Consider the following 22,242-nt stretch of genomic DNA (forward strand, 5'->3'; position numbering starts at 1 on the left):
TTTATGATGTCCAATCATTTCATTTTTATGTCCCTTCCCTTGAGCACACTCTCTTTCATCATCATCCTTTTCCAAATGGTCCCCAGGCCAGTTCTTCCTGATTTATGTCTAAAGAGACTTCAGTCTTTTCATGTTCACTAACAAACACATTCCTATATGCTGTTTTATTCTATATTCTTTTGGCCCTTTCTTTAATGCCAACAACGCCTATCATTTGGTTATTTCACTGCATTTCAGAACCCTCACATCTTTTCATCCCCTCTGATGGTCTCAGCTGCTTTAATATTTTAATGGATACCTGTATTTGTAGGATAGTTGAGCTTTTATCCTTATCAGACTCCTAGAAACAGTGAGCGCTACAAGCAAGCGTGTACTCAAAACCTTACAAGGACTTATTCAAACGTTCTGTTCTACATATGGGTTCAAAGTAAAATTTGTGCTAACATTGGAGGCGATGATTAGAAATGCTACAGCAGTGAAAGATCATGAATCTCCTCATTTCCTCTAAAGGGCTGTGAGACTATGCTCAGAAGGATATAGCACAAGCAAAAGTGATTAAAAAGTAGTTTGCATGCAAGTCAGATTGGATATAAATCTTAGCTAAATATTGAATCAGACACACAAAAAGCCATCTAGGCTGTAATTCTGCAAGGAACAATACAGGAATTCTAAGATTAACATGTGTTTACTTAAATAACTGGTTATTCTGAAATATGAATTTGGGCTGGCCAAATGCATACTGGAACCACAGAGAAGCCAATGAATCACCATATCACACCATAATGTATTCTGTGTATGCAACATATAAATTAAAGATTATTTATATCCCTCTTACTTTATAGTCAGGCGTCATCTATATCTAAGGTTCACAGGTAGCCATAACCCCCACTACTCTAAAATAGTTTTTGATACCTAAAAGTGTCACAGTTTAAAAATCTGATTCCTTGAGATTTTCTGGAGCTAAGAGTGAATATTGTGTGACCTATTAGGAAGCCAGGAATCTCTCATTTCCAGTTCTATAAAGCTCTCATGTCTACTCCTGCAGAATCACATAATATTGGAATTTAAACTGGTCTTACTAATACGTGTGCATTTAGAATTGTATTATTAGTGCTCATTTGAAGTTCTTTGCTGAACTGCTTACTCAGGCAAAGCTCCTATTGATCTCAATGGGAGTTTTGCCCATATAAGTACAATATCTGGCCCTTAGTCAACACAAATGTTTTTGGGAAAAAACTGGACTGGGAGCGCTAGACAGTAAAACTTCTTTATACATAGAACAGGGCCAACACATGCAAGCTCCTCACACCACCCCACATAAAGGCATGTGGTGCTTCACACAGAACATAAAAGTTGCATGGTCCCTGCCCTGAAGAGTTCACAAAGCCAACACATAGACAACATAAAACTCGGGTCATAATAGCAAGGGAGGGAGGAGGACATATGTGGTCAAGAGAGACCATGGGAGAAAAGATTCTTTGAATAAGTGTGTTATCAACAGGGACATGAAGGAGAGAAGACATTTTGTAAATAAGAAATTGAGCAATGTCCCAAGGATAGGAGACAGTGAAAGCATGAAGCCAAGAATTGGTAAGAGACACCAGAAAGGAAGCAATGAGCAGGCAGGATTGTGAGGCGCATAGGAGGAAAAAGGAAATGAGAGCAAGGACATAGCTAGAACAATATTACATAGGCCTTTGAAACCTAGCCTGAATTTGATGCTGTAACAAATAGAGAGTGAGTGACAGAATAGAGGAGATAATGTATTCAGAATGGAGGCAATTTATCTTGGACAGACTCAAGTGGGAGAAGTGTTAGAAGTGAATGAAGAGTGGTTTTGGTTATATTAGGAGGAAGAAGTAACAAAACCTTAGAGAGAAACTGGATGCAGTGAGGGCAGGGAAAGGATGGAGAACAGGAAGGAAGGGAAAGAAGATCGCCTGAAGATTTCAAGTCCAGGAGATGGGAAGGACAGTAAATTTATCAACAGCAGTAAAGAAAGAAGGTGGCATAGAGAGTTTAGGAAAAAAAGAAAGACATGTAATGAGATGCACTATTTCTCTAGCTTACTGCATACATTGATAATATAATGCAATATTTCATAGTGATATTAAATAGCTCTTCAATTGTTTCAAGAAAGTAGGATAAATCTGAGATTCTGATCATCATTTAAGAGCTTTTATTCCTACTGTGTATGCAAGGTGAAAAGGAAGATACACGAATGGACATCACTATTTCCATTAAATGGAAGCAACACCTATGGTCACATCACAACAGACTCATCACCCTATAAATTCTATTTTTAATATATTATTTTATAATTACAGCACTTGACATGGAAATGGTAGCAAACAAAGGAGTCTCCCTTTTATAAATAAATAAGGGGTAAGCAGCAGAGTAATTAAAATTCCCCCTTAAAAAATACTCGTGATATTAAACAGGCAGGATCTGTAACCTAAGGATCTAAACTGCAGGTCAGTGATTCTCTTACAGATTATAAGAACATAAGAATATAAAAGTGGCCATACTGGGTCAGACCAAAGGTCCATCCAGTCGAGTATCCTGTCTACCAACAGTGGCCAATGCCAGGTGCCCCAGAGAGAGTGAACCTAACAGGTAATGATCAAGTGATCTCTCTCCTGCCATCCATCTCTACCCTCTGACAAACAGAGGCTAGGGACATCATTCCTTACCCATCCTGGCTAATAGCCATTAATGGACTTAGCCTCCATGAATTTATCCAGTTCTCTTTTAAACCCTGTTATAGTCCTAGCCTTCACAACCTCCTCTGGCAAGGAGTTCCACAGTTTGACTGTACACTGAGTGAAGAACTTCTTCCTTTTATTTGTTTTAAACCTGCTGCCCATTAATTTCATTTGGTGGCCCCTAGTTCTTATATTATGGGAACAAGTAAATAGCTTTTCCTAATTCACTTTCTCCACACCACTCATGATTTTATATACTTCTATCATAGCCCCCTTAATCTCCTCTTTTCCAAGCTGAAAAGTCCTAGCCTCTTTAATCTCTCCTCATATGGGACCCATTCCAAACCCCTAGTCATTTTAGTTACCTTTTCTGAACCTTTTCTAATGCCAGTATATCTTTTTTTGAGATGAGGGGACCACAACTGTATGCAGCATTCAAGATGTGGGCATACCATGGATTTATATAAGGGTAATAAAATATTCTCCGTCTTATTCCCTATCCCTTTTTAAATGATACCTAACATCCCGTTTGCTTTTTTGACTGTTGCTGCACACTGCAGGGACATCTTCAGAGAACTATCCACAATGACTCCAAGATCTTTCTCCTGATTAGTTGTAGCTAAATTAGCCCCCATCATATTGTATGTATAATTGGGGATATTTTTCCAATGTGCATTACTTTACATTTATCCACATTAAATTTCATTTGCCATTTTGTTGCCCAATCATTTAGTTTTGTCAGATCTTTTTGAAGTTCTTCACAGTCTGCTTTGGTCTTAACTATCCTGAGCAGTTTAGTATCATCTGCGAACTTTGCCACCTCACTGTTTACCCCTTTCTCCAGATCATTTATGAATAAGTTGAATAGGATTGGTCCTAGAACCAACTCTTGGGGAACACCAAGGGTCTTTATGTATTACCCAAGGGTAACTATCATGAATATTGATTAATGACCCACCAGAAACCATGGGTAATTACAGGACATTTTGCATGAAAACAACTTTGTTTAAGGCTGCAAGCAATATCTTCATCCAATCTGATTAAAACATTAGACTGATTTATCAAAATTAAGAAACAATTTGCAAACAGACCAGATGAGCTCAACCAATGAATAGCTGCATGATTTTTCAACAAACATGACCTTTTCTGTGGTTCAAGCTAATCTAAGAGCATTCTCAAAAAAATCTGGTTCCTAAATGTTCATCAATGACATTGTTATGGAAACTAGCAAGTCTTTAAAGCATTTTAGAGAGAGTGCACATAGTGATTGGTCAAGCAATGTATATAGGTTGTTACAGTAATGAGGAAAGAAAGCAACCAAGCAAGAAACTAAGCTAAGATTTTCAAAGGGCTCAAAACTTCCCAAAAATCCCAGTCTAAAATTTCATTCTAGGTATTTCTTTTGGTGGTCTCAATGCAGCAAGAATTACAATAAGCAAAACCGCTGCCAGATCTTGTACTTGAAATACCAAATTGTTCAAATTAACCAATAAATATGACTATGCATGTCATATCTAAGATAAAATCACGATGAATGACTCAGGAAAAAATATCATCTTAACATGTACGGATGTGTCTCATTGAAAACTATAAAATGTGCCATATTTTTGATTGTGATACAATATACATATTACTAAAGCACATAATCCAATAAAGGAAATGTTTTAAGTTATTTTTCTTTTAAGACATGAAAAATATCTTGCCTTTCACTGACTGGGTGAAACCACAGGATCGTATTATATCCCAACAAAAAATGTATTGGACTGAAAAAGACCATTCAGGAACTTGTACAGAGAACCCATGAGCACTTCTTTTGAACTGTGGAGCAAAAGAAGTGAGAAGTAGGGGTCTGCAAGACTAAACAAAGATACCCCATGAAGAATGGCCTATTGAAGGTATTTGGGGAACAGATGGACTTGCTGGTTTAATTTCACTGCATGTATATCTGTTAATCTGTATGGATGGATTCAAATTCTGGTCAGACAGAAACATCAGGAGACATTGCTGAAACGTGATTGTGATCTTTTTCAGAACCAGTTCTTTACATGCCATAATTTTTAAAATGCTGTTGCTTATTTCTAAGGATGCATTTTGTTTCTTAATCTTAAAATACTTTATATTGCCTTCATGTTGAGGCATTTACATTATTGAGCTATTGATAGAGATATTACATTCAATACTGTAACCTGGTTGTAGAGGGACAGTTTATAATTAGGTCTATGCCACTTCCATGTACAGCATAAAAAGCTATGCCTACTGTAGGTAGTCCCAGATAAATCATCAAGAAGAATATGCTACAAGGAAAAGTTTGCATAGCATTACTTAGAGCCCTAAGTTTCAGTTTCCTATTGCCCTCCTGAATTGATATGATAGGACAAACCATTTTTGTGGGAAGGAAGCCCAAGAGGTGGATACTCTGAATGGAAGCAGGACTTTATTATAGTGTATTCCAATGATTTATTCAATTTGTTAAAAGACCACCAGTTTTAATAATTCCAGCTACTCCATTCTGTGTAATAGGTCTATTTTGCCAGATATAAATGCTTCCCTTCAGAATCCCCCATTGGTTATTTATCTCCAAAAGATTGTATATTCCACGAGTCCAGCCTTGTATAGAAGGCAAGGTCCTCAGCTGGTATAAATCAACATAGTTTCATAGAAGACAATGGAGTTATATGGGTTTATACCTGCTGAGGATCTAGCCCATGGTTTAGGTACTTTTAAAATATCCCCTCTGGAGACCATCTTATAAACACCCAGGATGCTATGCGGGGGGGGGGGGGCTGGAAATTAAAAGTTAAGGGCTACATTCTGCTCACAATTGCATCCTGAATTTAGAATGATGTAACAGAGCAAAATTTAGCTCATTATCTTGCAAGCCAATGGGTTAGGATCAAATTACATCAGGGACTCTTCTGATCTCCAACTCGGGCTCATGCAACAAGAAAATATTTTGAATGCACTGAAACCCCAGAAAACCCAAGAAGTGGGTATAATGATGCCTGCTGGAAACGATGAACGTGTAGGTGCTCTTTGCTATACAAACTGTATGAATGCCCTTTGGCCATAGTCCTGGGAGGATTTGAGTTGCAGGATCAACCCCTTGCTGCAAATGAACATTCCATGTACATATCATTTATTTTTGCTGGGAGCAATCCCTAAATCCCTGAGGCTTACTCACTGAACTGACAGCTGCTTCCTGCAAGCCTTCCCGGTGACCAAAAAAACCCCTCAACTGATTATTTCTTCACTACTGGCTCAGAAGGATTAACTAACTAGAGCCTTTCACCTCCACGTCACTAGCATGACTTCAGTAGTGACTAAACATTTCTACCATTTGTGAATAAGCTGAGGATTTAGGTCAGTTCTTAGAGGAATGTCATGTGCATCACACATCCCCTCCCCATGCCACAATAACTGATGATACCCTTGCTGGCTGTGGTCCTGATCCAACAAAAGCACTTAAAGACATCCAATGGAACTACTCAGATGTTTAAAGTTAAGCATGTGCTTAAGTCTTCTGGATCGTGGCCTATCTTAGCAGAGAGAGTGAATTAATATAGAATCAGAAATGTGGGGCTGAAAGGAACCACAAGAGGTCAAATAGTTCATCCTCCACTCTGAGGCAGGACCAACTAAACTTAGACCATCCCTAACAGGTGTTCATCTAACCTGTTCTTAAAAACCTCCTATGATGGGGATTCCACAACCTATTCCAGAGCTTACCTATCCTTTCAGTTAGAAAGCTTTTCCTAATATCTAACGTAAATCTCCTTTGCTGTATGCTGAGCCAATCACTTCCTGTCCTACCTTCAGAGGACACAGAGAACAGTTGATCACCTTTATAACAGCCTTTAACATATTGAAGTCCCCCTCAATCTTCTCTTCTTAAAACTAAATATTCCCAGTGTGAGTAATCTTTCATAGGTGAGGTTTTCTAAACCTTTAACTTTTTTTTTTATCTCCTCTGGAATTTCTCCAATTTGTCCGCATCTTTCTTAAAATGTGATGCTCAAAACTGAACAAAATACTCCAGCTAAAGCCTCACCAGTGCCAAGCAGAGCAGATAATTACCTCTTGTGTCTTACATACAACACTCCTGTTAATACATCTCAGAATGACATTTTCCTTTTTTGCAACTGCATCATATTATTGGCTTATATTCAATTTGTGATCCACTATAGCTCCCAAATCCTTTTCTGCAGCTCTACTGCCTAGCCAGTTATTCCCCAGTTTTGATTTTTCCTTCCTTCATCAAGGTCATTTTGAATTCTAATCCTGTCCTCCAAAGTGCCTGCAACCATTTCCAGCTTGGTGTCATCCGCAAATTTTAATAAGAATACTATCCACTCCATTATCCAAGTCATTAATGAAAATATTGAATAGTATCGGACCCAGGACAGACTCTTGAGGGACCACATTGGATACATCCATCCAGTTTGACAATGAACCATTGACACCTACTCTGAGTACTCTTTCAACCAGTTTTTCCTAGTTCATTTATGAGAATATCACACTGGACTCTGTCAAAAGCCTTAATAAAAATGAAGATAAATCCTGTTGACTGCTTCCCCAGCCCCATCCACTGAGTAAACCGGTCAAAGAAGGTAATTAGGTTGATCTGGCATGATTTGTTATTGACAAATCAATTTTGGCTATTACTTACTACACTATTATTCTTTATGTACATACAGACTGATTGTTTAATAATTTGTTCCAGTATCTTTCCACTTATCAAAATTATGCTGACTGGGTCTGTAATTCCATGGGTCCTTTTTGTTTTCATTTTTAATTATAGGTAGTATGTTTGCCATTCTCCAGTTCTCTGGGACTTCACTCATCCTCCATGAGATCTTGAAGGTAATCATTAACAGTTCTGAGATTGCTTCAGCTCAATCTTAAGTACCCAAAGGTGAATTTTCACAGGCCCAGCCCACTTGAATACATCTATCTTATCTAAATATTCTTTAACCTGTTCTTTCCCTATGCTTGCTTGTATTCCTTCCCTCTGGTTGTTAATGTTAACCATGTTAAACATCTGGTCACAATTAAATTTTTTAGTTTCAGAGTAGCGGCCGTGTTAGTCTGTATCCGCAAAAAGAACAGGAGTATTTGTGGCACCTTAGAGACTATCAAATTTATTAGAACATAAGCTTTCGTGGGCTACAGCAAACAGATGGACATCATACCAAAAGGACTAAAGGTTAAAAATCCATTACAATCTACATATTACACAGACTATGCTGAGAGATTGTGTCACACACACTCAAAGAAACTGCGAAACCACCTGATCAACATCAACATAAACAGGGAAAAATTAAGAATGAGCTCTCAAAACTGGATACTCTCATAAAAAACCAACCTTCCATACAAACTTCCTTATAGATAGATTTTACAAAAACTAGACAAGCCATTTACAACACAAACTTTGCTTCTCTACAAAGGAAAAAGGACACTAAACTATCTAAACTGCTACATGCAACAAGGAGCCACAACAGTAGTCCCCTTAACCCACCCAACAATATTGTTAATCTTTCCAGTTATACTCTTAGCCCGGCAGAAGAGTGTATCCTATCTCGGGGCCTCTCCTTATGTCCCTCCATGAACATGATACTGTTCTGTGGTGACATAAAATCCTACTTTCGACATTTCCGACTCAAAGAATATTTCCAACACACCTCTGAACATACTAACCCACAGAATCCTTCCTACCAACACTACAAAAAGAAGAACTCTGGGTGGACTCCTCCTGAAGTCGAAACAACAGACTGGACTTCTACATAGATTGCTTCCGTCGACATGCATGGGCTGAAATTGTGGAAAAACAGCATCGCTTGCCCCATAACATCAGCCATGAACACAAAGCCATCAACAGCCTCAGGAACAATTGTGACACCATAATCAAAAAGGCTGACAAAGGAGGTGCTGTCGTCATCATGAATAAGTTGGAATATGAACAAGAGGCTGCTAGGCAGCTCTCCAACTCCACATTCTACAGGCCATTATCCTCTGATCCCACTGAGGATTACCAAAAGAAACTACACCATCTGCTCAAGAAACTCCCTGAAAAAGTACAGGAACAGATCTGTGCAGACATATGCCTAGAACCCCAACCAGGGGTATTCTATTTGCTACCCAAGATCCATAAATCTGGAAATCCTGGACACCCCATCATCTCAGGCATTGGCACCCTAACAGCAGGATTTTCTGGCTATGTGGATTCTCTCCTCAGGCCCTAAGCTACCAGCACTCCCAGCTATCTTCGAGACACCACTGACTTCCTGAGGAAACTACAATCTATCTCTGATCTTCCAGAAAACACCGTCCTGGCCACTATGGATGTAGAAGCCCTCTACACCAACATTCCACACAAAGATGGACTACAAGCTATCAGGATCCCTGATAACGTCACGGCAAACCTGGTGGCTGACCTTTGTGACTTTGTCCTCAACCACAACTATTTCACATTTGGGGACAATATATGCCTTCAAGTCAGTGGCACTCTATGGCCCCACAGTATGCCAACATTTTTAAGGCTGGCTTAGAACAACACTTTCTTAGTTCTGTCCCCTAATGCCTCTACTCTACTTGCGTTACATTGATGACATCTTCATCATTTAGACCCATGGAAAAGAAGCCCTTGAGGAATTCCACCATGATTTCAACAATTTCCATCCCACCATCAACCTCAGCCTAGACCAATCCACACAAGCGGTTCATTTCCTGTACACTTCTGTGCTCATAAGCAATGGTCACATAAACACCACCCTATACCGGAAACCTACTGACTGATATACTTACCTACATACCTCCAGTTTCCTTCCAGGACACACCACATAATCCATTGTCTACAGCCAAGCTCTAAGATAAAACCATATTTGCTCCAACCCCTCAGACAGAGACAAACACCTACAAGATCTCTATCAAGCAGTCTTACAACTACAATGCCCACCTGGGGAAGTGAGAAAACGGACTGACAGAGTGAGATGGGTACCCAGAAGTCACCTACTACAGGACAGGCCCAACAAAGAAAACCACAGAATGCCGCTAGCCATCACCTTCAGCCCCCAACTAACACCTCTCCAGTGCATCATCAAAGATCTAAAACCTATCCTGAAGGACAATCCCTCACTCTCACAAATCTTGGGAGACAGGCCAGTCCTCGCTTACAGACAGCCCCCCAATCTGAAGCAAATACTCACCAGCAACCACACATAACACAACAAAAAACACTAACCCAGGAACCTATCCTTGCAACAAAGCCCGATGCCAACTCTGTCCACATATTTATTCAAATGACACCATCACAGAACCTAATCACATTAGCCACGCCATCAGGAGCTCGTTCACCTGCACATCTACCAATGTGATATATGCCATCATGTGCCAGCAATGCCCCTCTGCCATGTACATTGGCCAACCCGGACAGTCTCTACGCAAACAAATAAATGGACACAAATCTGACATCAGGAATCATATCATTCAAAACCGGTAGGAGAACATTTCAACCTCTCTGGCCACTCAGTAAAAGACTTAAGGGTGGCAATTCTGCAACAGAAAAGCTTCAAAAACAGACTCCAGCGAGAAACTACTGAGCTTGAATTAATATGCAAACTCGATACCATTAATGTGGGTTTGAACAGAGACTGGGAGTGGCTGAGTCATTACACATATTGAATCTATTTCCTCATGTTAAGTATCCTCACACCTTCCTGTCAACTGTCTAAATGGGCCATCTTGATTATCACTACATAAGTTTCTCCTCCTGCTGATAATAACTCATCTTAATTAATTAGCCCCTTACAGTTTGTATGGCAACTTCCACCTTCTCTGTATGTATTTATATATCTTCTTACTATATGTTTTATTCTGTGCATCCGATGAAGTGGGCTGTAGCCCATGAAAGCTTATGCTCTAATAAATTTGTTAGTCTCTAAGGTGCAAGTACTCCTGTTCTTTCTGCAAATTTTTAGTGATGACTAAAGCAAAATAGACGTTAACCCTTATCCACATTCATGGGGTAATGTTGTAGCTGCGAGCATATAAAAATTGCAACAACAAACTAATGGCACTCTAATTATGCTGATTTAGGATCTAGGCACATATACGCAATTCAGGAAAAAAAAGCCATTTTTCTGTATCAAAAAAAAATGTGGGGTACAAATATACTCCAAACGTGTTACACTGTTCTACCTGCACATTTGCTTCTAGTGCGAGTATCTTGTATTATAATAGAATATGCTCATTGATAATACATTGCAGTGACAGTGGTTGCCACATACAGTCACCCTAAAGATAGAAGGTACTCCAGGGAGGTTGGTCCCTTCAAATCTGGGCATGTTAAGTATCCTCAACTCAGAATGGACTGATGCAGGCTCTCTTTGCCTAACACTCTTGAGGGTGTCTAAATATTGTGCTCCAAACACTGCAGGCTCAGGAGACTCTTGAGGGGATTTTCTGTGTTGCAAAATTCAAGATGGCAAACAGGCATTATATTCTGCTTCTGTCCTTATAAAAGTGATTTACAACTCTGAAAGTGAGCTGTCATGTGATTACAACATATTAGACGATAATAACTTTATGCCAGATCATGTCAAGAGTTGCTTTGAAAAGGAAAACCATGTCTCCATCAATTGTTCATCAAGTTTATCTTCAAACAATGAACAGCTTGTGTTCGGCCCTGTTATAAAATTGGGGAAAATGTAGTGGGGAGTAATTTATTCACCAGTATTCAGCTTGCTGAAGATATAGTTAACAAAAATGTGACCCATGTTGGAACAATCTCACAAAACAAGCCAGTGAGATGCATTCACATCACAGCAGAGGAAAAAAAATGTCAGTGTTCAGGTTTGCTGGGCTACTCAAACTGGTTCCCTATGTTGCAAGAAGGGCAAGTCAGTAATAAGTCTATTGACAATGCATCATGATAAGGTTGTAGAAAGAGACGAAAAAGAAACTCTACATAATTCTCCATTCAAATGATGCTAAAAGTGGTGTTGATAACATGGACCATCTTGCAAGAATGTAGTCTTGCAGGCATAAGACAAATAGGTAGACATTTATTCTTTTCTTCAACATGCTTGATATTACTGACACTGCAAGTTTCATCATTTGGGTCAGCAACAATCCTGCTTGGCACCACATTTGACCATGACAAAGAAAGTGCTTGTTCCTTGTCAGTCTAGAACGACTTATAGATGCACATGTAGAAATGAATGCGTATACCCATCATCTCACCATGCCCATCAAAGCAGCTACAATTGAAAACCAGCCACTAGGAGAGGACCTAGCAAACTCAGCAGTGGAGGCTGCCACATTTGCCCAAGGTCAGCTAACTGGAAAAGCCGCAAGCAGCGTGAAGAATGCAGTTGTGATGCTGTATGATTGAAGAGGAGCATTTACATAATTGATATTACCACTGTTATACAACTGCAACACATTTTGCAAAAAGTGTATCATGTAAGGTGTCAATGGAAAAGTTACAATCTACTGAGTATGATTATCCTGATTACATCCATGTATCACATTTTTTATGTAAAGTTATGAATATTGACTATGTATTTGTATTGCCAACATGTGTTTTGTTCCTGAGTGACACCCCCCAGATAGATTTACGTTAGGGCTAGACTGCTATGTACTGATGGTCCATTAAGGACACTCCACTTTCACAAATGGCCATTGAAGAAACTCATCCCATCCAGACAGCTCTTCCTCTGGATGCCTCAGACAGTGAGGAGTCAATGGCCATCCCTTGTAATTCAGCAAACCATGTAAGGACATGGACTTTGCAGTCATTTGTAGGTATACGATCTATTAACTATGTATAACTCTATTCTTTTCTTTTTATTCATAAATCTTTAGTTAGTTTACTAAGGATTGGCTGACAGCGTGATATTTGTGTAAGATCTGAGATGCATATTGACCCAAGGATAATTGTCTAATCCCTTGTGATTAGCAAGAATCTCACATATGGTGAATTAGGTTTTCCAATAACCCCTTACCATATTAGACCTGTTTGTTTGGATGGGAGCTAAGGACAGGAATGCCTAAAGGGGGACTGTGTTTGGCTTCTGGTTAACCCATGTGGTACTGCAGAAGATCTTTTGTTACTGGATTGGTGAATCTGATTATAGCTTTGGAGTCTGTCTACCCTATTTCTTGCAGTTTGCCCTGAGTGTGGCATTCTCAGCGTGGCCCATCCCAGGCACCCAGTCACAGCACTGAATTTGTACATGCTGACCGCTCCACATTGATGCTCACACTGAATGAGACCCCAGCTAGTTCTTTCAATTTGCTACTTAACGTTTTTTCACTAAAACATTTAAGAGTTGTTCTTAGTTTCTGAATGCATCTGAAGGACAAAAGTCTCCCACAACACAGTTAATGTGACCTTTTTCTCAACACTGGATGAAGGTTAAACACCTTCAGCCTTCCTGGCATTGTTTGTTGTTAGCTCTTCTACTCCACTAATAAATAATGGACCTATGTTTCCTTCGTCTTTCTCTTGCATGTACGTATAAGAACTCTTTTTGCCTTGTATGTCTTCTTAGGTGCAGTTCAGTTTTTCCTTAATCTTTTCCTTTAATCTTTTCTCCCTGCATGCTTGTGCTATTCTTCTGTACTCATCCTTAGCAATGTGTCCATGTTGCCACTGTTTGTAAGATTCCTTTTTCATTTTCAGGTCTTTAAAGAGATCCTGATGCAGCCATACTGGTCTCTTAGTATTCTTCCCATCTTTCCCTTGCATCAGGAGTTGGAAGTTGTGCCTTTAATATTGGCCCTGAGAAACTGCCAGATCTCCTGAACCACCTTTTCTCCTAGATTTTCTTCCCATGGGACTCTATCTACCAGTTCCCCGAGTTTGTTGAAGTCTGCTTTTTTGAAGCAATTGTCCTTTTTCATCTGCTCTCACTCCTTCTTTTCCTTAAAATCATGGATCACTTTCATAATCAGTTTCACTCAGCATGGAGACTGAACTTGCTTTCCATCCTAAAAGGGTCAAGGCTCAGGCACGTTGGTGGACCGATGTGATGGAGTTTGAATTATCGTTTGCGTTGTATCTGCTTTGTGGCTACAGTTTACAATTTCCAGTATGTCAGTCTGGCACAGTTCACAACCACTTACTGCAGGATTTATTTTTTGGAAACCTTCTACAGTTATAATACAATTAATTTCATTTAGTGTTAAAAATACTGCCAGAGTTGTTGTTACTTTTGTTTTATTTTGCTTGTCAAATTCATTGCACATAAATATAGTTCTACATGTGTCTCCAAATCCTTTTTAATTAGAGTAAATGAACTGAACAGGAATAACTACAGCAGCATTGTCACTATTAGATCTATTTCCAAAACCTTGTATCCAGCAAGAAAAAACGTTAATTGACATGTATCGATGGTCTAATAAGAGGAATTCTGAATATTAAAGAAAAAGGGTGAACAACACCTTTCCCCTGCTCGTATCTAAATCAGGTGTGATAAGGAAGAAGCACACACCATTTGAGATGTCATTTCATCTGAGACTGGAGGATCCCAGTGCAGGTGGTCAGATGCCTCTCTTGTATATTAATGCATTATAATTGCATACAGCATACTTCCAAGTGGGAGGGGAGAATTGTATCTAAAGATTCCTGTACAATTTTACACTGGGGTCTCAGTGACAGGAAGAAGATAGAGTTAAGAAGTAGAGAGTGTCAGAAAATGATTTCTCCCCACCCCCCATGAAAAATTTAACAAAAATGATTGGGGGGGGAATCTTAGATGGGGGATGTAAAAAACCTAAAACCACTTTTTTTAGGCAATTGTAAACATAAAAAATTCATTGAAAATGGGATTTTGGGGGCAGAAAATGTAGTTACATTGAGAAGTCATTTTGCTTCAGGACAAATATTTTGATGGAAAGAGTGTCCCCAGCTCTGTCAAGGAGTTATGGATGAAAAGTAATAGTAACTTTCTGTGATGGTGACAAAAAAGTGAGTCTGGATGAATTATGAAATGTTGCTAACTACCAAAGATGGGAATTTGAGCAAATAAGATCTATATGTAGATGAGAAACAAAGAGAGACAAAATGCCTCGGGCAGAGGAGGATGGGGGGGGAGAAAATGTATGAAGCAGACTGTCAGATTGAAAAATGAAATTATATGGTCCAGATCCACCCTGAACCTGAATGCCTGATGAAATGCAGAGAACAGGAAAAGATATTTGTGGAAAAAAAAACAACCTTTTTGCTGCTTTGTATTGAATGCTGCCAAAGAACAAATATTACTTTTTTTTTACTTGAATTTCAATTACTTGGACCCTGTGTCATTTGCTGATTAAGAATTAAATGTAATACCTTTAATGCTCTTTCTAAGGATGCAACACTGTTCTCATCGATCAAGAAACACATATTATTCTTGTGATCACCCAATTTACTGGTGATCCATTAGACCATAAAAATGAATGAAGAGATAGCGCGCAAGCACTAGTCACGCTACAGGAGAAGTGAATAGGAAAAAAAAAACATGCTCACCTAGATAATGAAAATGTCTCCAAGATTTGTGGATGCTGAACACGTATGAATGCTAAACTTCCCAAATCTAACTAACAGGACCAAGAATTGGACAATTTAATCCACTTTCATTCTGCACTTAATTTACTGAGTTTAGTTTCAGTCCTGTAGAGTTTAAAGCATCATGACTGAACAATTTCAAGATCAATTTTAAAAGTATAAAATTGGCTACATTGCTGCTTAAATACAGCAGAACCTGAATCACACACATTTCATTAAACCATACATTTTATACTCCATGCACAAATTTGGCCACTCTTCATCATCTCTTAGCAAAGATGTAAAAGCAAAGAGTTATACAGTGAGGTTAGAGAACAGTTCTGTAGTGAGGTGTTACCGTACAAAGGGTTTACCTATACAAAGGCGGAAGAGGAAATAAAAAAAATGTGTTTTCATTCATCCTTTTGGATATTTCTATGCTTGTCTGTATGTGGACACTTTTAAGAGATTACTCCTCAGAGATTAAGAGTGTCCTATTCTGATTCAATTTAAATTGGTGTGAATTAAAACCAAGTTTTATTTCAATTCCACATTGTGTGTAAAAAGGCCTAAGACTGTTATTTGTATAAAAATTACTCCAGCACATTCACTAGCCATTACAAAGCACAGTCATAAATGATTAAAACCAAACTATGATCATCAAACTAAGTGAAAAAGTAAACTCTGTGATGCATTATCAAGCTCTTCTATTGTGTTTTTCTGCTGGTTAATTCTCACAATTCAGTAGCCTGCACTGGGCTTCTACTGTAATTCTACAGTGTCAATATAATATAGATGGCAAATATGGAAGTACAAGTATATACTGTACCTTGTTTTACCTGTAAGGAACACACACCTGACAAAAGGCAATCTTCACATCCAGGGTAGGTTCACTGCAGTAGTACAAGAAATGGCGGCTCATAAATACCTGCAATTAAAAAAAAAGTCAAAATCACCAGCCTGTTGCTGATTTGGAATTACAATTTCTATCCACCTGATTTCACAGTATGAAAACAACATATGAGTTATTATTCAGTTATATGAATAAAGAGATTGGGATGGTTCAGTGGATTGGTAATAGGCTCCAGAGCTTTCAGACTACTAGGAAAGGTTACCTGTTTAAACACAACCTAGCTTGGTAGTAACTTGAAATCATTAGATCAAAATCTGCCCTACATACAAGCCAGTGCAATTCACAATTCCCCACACCAGCAGGAGCAAAATTGAGCCCTTGGACCTCAGTGGCCAGAACTGCAGGGACAGTGGAGTTACCTTCATTTGGTCTATTGAACCATCATGAAAGAGTCTATGGTTCCTCCTTCAACTTCTACTTCTCAGCCCTATTGTGGCATACTATAATTCTAATATAGAGCACCACAGAAGAATGCACAAGTGCCAATAAGGCTGCTCAAATGAGTAGCTGTGCTAGAGCAAAAACAGAAATCTCCACTGGTTTTCTGCGAAGAAGCAGGATTGCATTAAGGAAAAAGGCAAAAATCTTAATTGCACCAAAATTAAAAAAAATCTGCTAGCTTTACAAGAAAAGGAGACAAATATTGTAGAATTTCAATTTTTCCTTGTAAATCTAATAAGATTATGTAAAAGCTAATCCTGAGAAATACTATCCTACTTTGATGAAGATACCTCCACGGTCCTGAAATTCTACACTGTGGTCTTGAGATATTTACGTGACTGAAATAATGGTGCATTAACGATAGACTGAAGTACTGTGAAATAGTGATAAATTTATTGGAGTTATTTTACCCTATTCTGCCTGCACAGGGCAGAAGAAACCAAAAAAAGAAAAAAGTGCCCACCAGTGTTTGCAACCTGAATTGTACCATATGCTCCCACATGCTTAATTTTTAATGAATGAATGAATAATCTGGTCATGAAAAGCAAGTGTATGACTTTCCCTGCATCACATTACAGTATCTCAGATTGCTGCCTCATTGCTCGATGAGTCATTGAGGAAGCTCCACATTTCACAGAGGGTTTGTTTATATATATATTTATTAACATTAGTCACAATCTCACTGCTTTCTGGAAACTAGCAGATTATTAAATTCTCTTACTCAAGAGGATTAGAGGACATATCCCCATTCAGTGGACTACATGCTGATGTATTATCTTGATTTGAACTGGGCAGGAAACAATTTTCTCATTTTCCAAACATTTTTGAGGTTTCAAAATATTTCTCATTTCACATTGAGAGAAAATTGAAACATGATAACATTTTTCATGAAAAGAGAGAGAATGAATCAATGTGGGAGACCTGGGTTGAAGTCTCTGCTCCAAAGTAGGCACTTGAACCTGTGCCTCCCACATCCCAGTTGAATGCCCCACCACTGCAGCTATTGGCTAGTCTGGGGTCTCTCTTGCTCCCTCAATTCCATTCTAGACCTGAGAAACCCTTCCTGGTGAGGTTTGATGGTGACCCTAACTAGCATCCCAGAGCAAGAGACTCACTGGTATCTGGTAGTGAGTTTCAGTGACCAGTTCAGTGCCCCAGTTTGCTAATATCATAAACTGTATCTGATATGTATCATGTAAGGTATCACTGGAAAACTACCGCCACATATTCTTGCATGGTGTGTGTACAGTAATTACCAAGTGACCACACAAATATGAAGGAAATATGGAACTGTAATGTGTTTACCAGACAAGTTGGGCAAGTGGGTGAACAGGTTTCTCCCACACAAAGGACAAGCTGACATGGCAAGTGGCCATTCATTTGCATCACAGAGGTCTGGAACAGATCATTTGCATTTTAGTCAACACCAGAGGGGGAAGAAACCAGCATGCAAATTCCTTCACCACCAGACTCCATGTTGCTTTCCTCACAGCTTAATTTGGGGCACAAGGTAACCTTCACTGCATCTTTTAAATGGATTCTGGACTATGAAAGAGAGGGGCAAAGAACCCCAAGTTGTCTTTCACCTAAAAAAACACTTTGGGCTTGGTGGAAGATCCTGACCAGCTGCGTGGTCAGACATCTTGCTGGATGATAGCATGATACGATTTTTACCTTGAATCAAGCCTAGTTTGCTAAGTTTTAGTCTCTATAAAGTGTTTTTCACTTTTGTTTGTAACCATTTAAACTCTATTCTTTGTGACTGAACTCACTTAAAATCCTATCTCCTTTTGCTATTAAACTTGTTTTACTTTTCATTTGAACCAAACCAGTGCTGTGTTTGAATTGAAGTAATTGTTAACTCCAGTTTATCATGATAACCTGTGTATTTTGTTTCTTTAGAAGAACAAACAAACTTTATTATTCCTCTGAAAGGAAAGGGCTGGAGGTTGCAGAGCACATGGTTTTGGGAAAATTCAGAACTGGGGGACATTGGGGGACATTGGGGGACATTGACATCTTGCCACGTGTAACCACAAAGCTGGTGGAGACTAGAGTGTGGCTAGGGTATAACAAGCAAGCTGCTGGAATCTTAGTTGCTGGTCCAGGGCCACACAGCAGAGCAATTTAAGGTGCCCATGGTTACAGGACATTCAGTGACACCAACCCATCACTAGTCTGGATTGCACCCAGAACATGACACTGATGGGTTCCCACAAAAAGTTTTAACTTCGACAAATTGACATTTTCCATCTCTCTCTCTCTCTCTCTCACACACACACACACTGTCCCTGCCAGTTCTATCATAATACTTCTCAAACATTGTCATTGCATAGCCACAATGGGAGTGTACATTCACAAGCATGACATAAGGAGGGCAATCTAAAAGGAATTAGGCATCAGTAAATATCTAACTACTTTTTTGGTAGAGATGGATCGAAGCGGTAAAGTTCAGTTGAGATCCAAGCTCTTCCAAAGTTCAGAGATGTTTGGTACCAAGGTTTTGGCACTTCCCATTCAAGACTAGGGGCTAACTTCAATGTTTGGATCTGCATCCAACACTGTTTTTGGAGGTGTCTACTTTTGGATGAGATAGAGGGAAAAAAAGGGAGCCTGACCACTGTTGGGCACAAAAGATCCCCTGATGCTTTTCATAAGAAATGAGTCATTAGCACTGACCAAATTTAATGACACACATAAGACCATAGGAAGGCCACCCAGGAAGGAGTATAAAAGCGCTGCCTGTTGCTCAGAACAAGAGACTTAGAGCTGAGCAGCAGTTGATGGGGATGGTCTTCAGGAAACAAGAGAGATTTGAAAGAGCAGTGGCTGTTGTGGGGTCTTGCCAGGAAAAGGGCCAGGGAGCCCAGCAAGGAAGCCTGGGAGATAGCCCAGGAGGAGTCCTAAAGGCAATATGAAGGGAAAGGCCTGAGGCAATATGGTTGTGGTGTGGGCTTGAGGCCTGGTCTTTGCACCTATCCTTGTTTAGAGGCCCAAGCCTGCAACTTCCAGAAAGGGCAGGAGGAAGGCCCCCGCCCCTTATCCTTCTGCAACAGTGGAAAAGACTAGTGTGGATCCTAGCAAAAGACCTATCGAACTGTTCAGCCTAGAGAGGGTGAAGGAAACATTTGTCCTGTACTGAGGGGTGAAGGACATGCACTCCTGATCATATCTGGTCTTTTCTTTAACTTGGAAGGGGAACATTTCATTTGGCCAGAAGACCAAATAACCTAAGCCCAAAAAACTGGGTCATGGCTGGAACCTGATTCTGGGAAGAGGTAAACCATGCTATCACACTCAGTCCAGATTTATTTATCAACTATGATAAGATTAAAACCTGAGGATGTATGTCTGTAAACTGCAGAATTTGATCAGGACTACAGGGTACCCTATGATATATCATAACCTACTCCCAGCCCAACATACCATGACTTTCCCAATATTAAAGTAGGGTTTGTCACTGTAATTTTATGGGGAGATAAATCAAGCATTTCTGCATTTATCACATTGCCATAAGAAAATGTACCGTATGTGTGGGGGGTAGAGGTTGAATGTACTGCATATCTTTATACGGCTGTTTGGTTATGTACTCACTTTGAAGAGGAAAAGCTGAAAATAGTTTGTGCTGCCTCAATGTATCTGATTGAAACAAAGATTTCAGAAAATTCATGGCATGGAAGAAAGAAAGAATTGGTTATTCCTCTTATCAAAATTATCTATACGTTTTCTAGCAATGGTTTTCAAAAATAACATTCAGTTCCTACTGTCTGAGATAAGGCATCTTCTTATCAATTCATCTGTAACAGACAACCTGTTCTTGAAGAATGCTAATTTCAAAAGTTTCATACTTTCAGGGGGGGTTTGTTGTTTTTTTTAATATTTCCCATTTTGAAAATTGGTTTGAATTATTCCATGCATAGTTCAAAGAGAGGTAGACCTTTCTCGTTTGCTGGAACATGCATGATCTGAGCACTGAAGTATAATACACTGAATATCTAAAGTTTGGAATGATGCTACTGGAATCTCACTCTAAGAACTACATTCTTCTTACCCTAAATCTCAATTATTCTCACATATTCTCTTGTAAAGAGAATAAGAAGAACAACAAAAAGTTAAATGATTCTGGCAATAAACAGAACCAGTTTTAACTCAGACTCTTGAATATTCCATCACAAAATGATGCAGACCTGACCAAGGTGTCACAGAGTTAGGGACAGAAATTATGATAGAATCCTGCTTTCTTGATTCTCAATGGTATGCTCAAGTATTGGGCTATACGGCACCATCTCCTCTATATGCAGTACTTCATTTTATCTTGGAGAACTAACTACTTATATTAATGATTAAAGGGGGGTAGTTATGAATTTCATTACAATTTGCAATCATTAGATTTCACTCCCATTTCAGACAGGTGGACACCCACCTCCAGATGTACTGAAAAGTTCCCTGACCTTGCACATAGAAGATCATGCACACTAGTAGATTGTTGTGCATGTCAACACATCCAAGATTAGAATCAAACACCAAGTTGCTGGTACTTCTAATTCACTTCTAAATGTTTTGGGGGGATTTATGGCCCAGATTGTCTCCTCCAGGGTAAAAGCTAACAAAGGGTAATATTTTCCCATGGGAATCTCATCATCTCATGAAGAGGCAATCAGAGGATGTTGCTCTCCCATGGAAAAGTCCCCCTATCCTCCAAACCTGGCAGATTCCCTGGGATCCGCAGGAGGCCAGGACCACATTCCCAGAGGACCTGAAACCCACAGTGGCTCTGGCCCTCACTCAGTTCCCTTGTAACCTGATTCCATTGCAGCCACACTACCAAGGACTCCCCTTGTCTACAGCAGCTTCCAGAAGCAGTCTGCACTAATTCATTTTACACTATCTTCCACAAGCATAGAGGGGGGGTGATGTGTTTCCCTCATTCCTTCTCCCTCTATACACCTTGGAATGCATGGATCACCCAAAGTCTAGGAATTGGAACAGTTCTGTAGGGGCACCTGAAATCCTTCCGCATGGAAGAAGGAAAATCCATGCATGGAGGCCCCCTCTATGTTCAGATCAGGAGAGGCATAACCTGGGTCCGTATAGGTATATCTGCCATTATCAGTAATGGAGAGCTGTGTTCATATTTCCCGCACATTTAGGCCCCAGTTCAGAACAGGACTTAAGTATGTGCCTAAATGTTTTGTTGAATTGGGTCCTGAGAGAACAGACTGGAAATTTGTTACAGAGGCTGATTTTCACAAGTCCTGAGCCCTCATAACACCAACTGCAGAGGTGCACAGAACCTCTCAGAACCAGGCTCTCAAAACTTTACCAGCTCAAGGACAAAAATATACTTGCCTGCCTTTAATCAGAGTGCTTGGGGATGATGACAAAAATTAATGATATTTCATTCATCCTGGGTGAGCAAAAATTGCATAGTGGAGAGCAAGAAATTAACTCCTCCTTTGGTGGACACCCAGAGGGTTTTCAGACCATATGACACTCCTTGCAAGAGGTTTCTTATAACCACACAGAACTTTTAAATATAAAACATACATTTTAAATAGAGAAGTCTTTGTCCTTGAAAAATTAACTGAACTGATGTAAAGGTCAAGAATTATCTGATGAAATAAATACTCTAACTGTAAAAAGCTCTTTGTTTTGGC

At 39.4% G+C, this 22,242-nt stretch overlaps 1 protein-coding gene across 23 annotated transcripts in view; it reads right to left on the reverse strand.

Annotated features, from left to right (window-relative positions):
• MAPK10 (mitogen-activated protein kinase 10) overlaps positions 1-22,242 on the reverse strand; it is a 250,225-nt gene that overhangs the window by 117,123 nt on the left and 110,860 nt on the right. For 21 of the 23 annotated variants that reach the window (XM_043512440.1, XM_038398766.2, XM_043512438.1 and 18 more), the window contains one exon: positions 16,088-16,159. In XM_043512440.1, the coding sequence (XP_043368375.1) occupies positions 16,088-16,153 (66 nt within the window). In that variant the 5' untranslated portion in view covers positions 16,154-16,159. Of the gene's footprint in view, positions 1-16,060; positions 16,160-22,242 lie in introns of all 23 variants that reach the window. The other 2 variants (XM_043512454.1, XM_043512453.1) reach the window with 2 other exon arrangements.

The sequence above is a fragment of the Dermochelys coriacea genome, chromosome 4 (assembly GCF_009764565.3).
Source record: "Dermochelys coriacea isolate rDerCor1 chromosome 4, rDerCor1.pri.v4, whole genome shotgun sequence".
NCBI classification, from domain to species: domain Eukaryota; kingdom Metazoa; phylum Chordata; order Testudines; family Dermochelyidae; genus Dermochelys; species Dermochelys coriacea.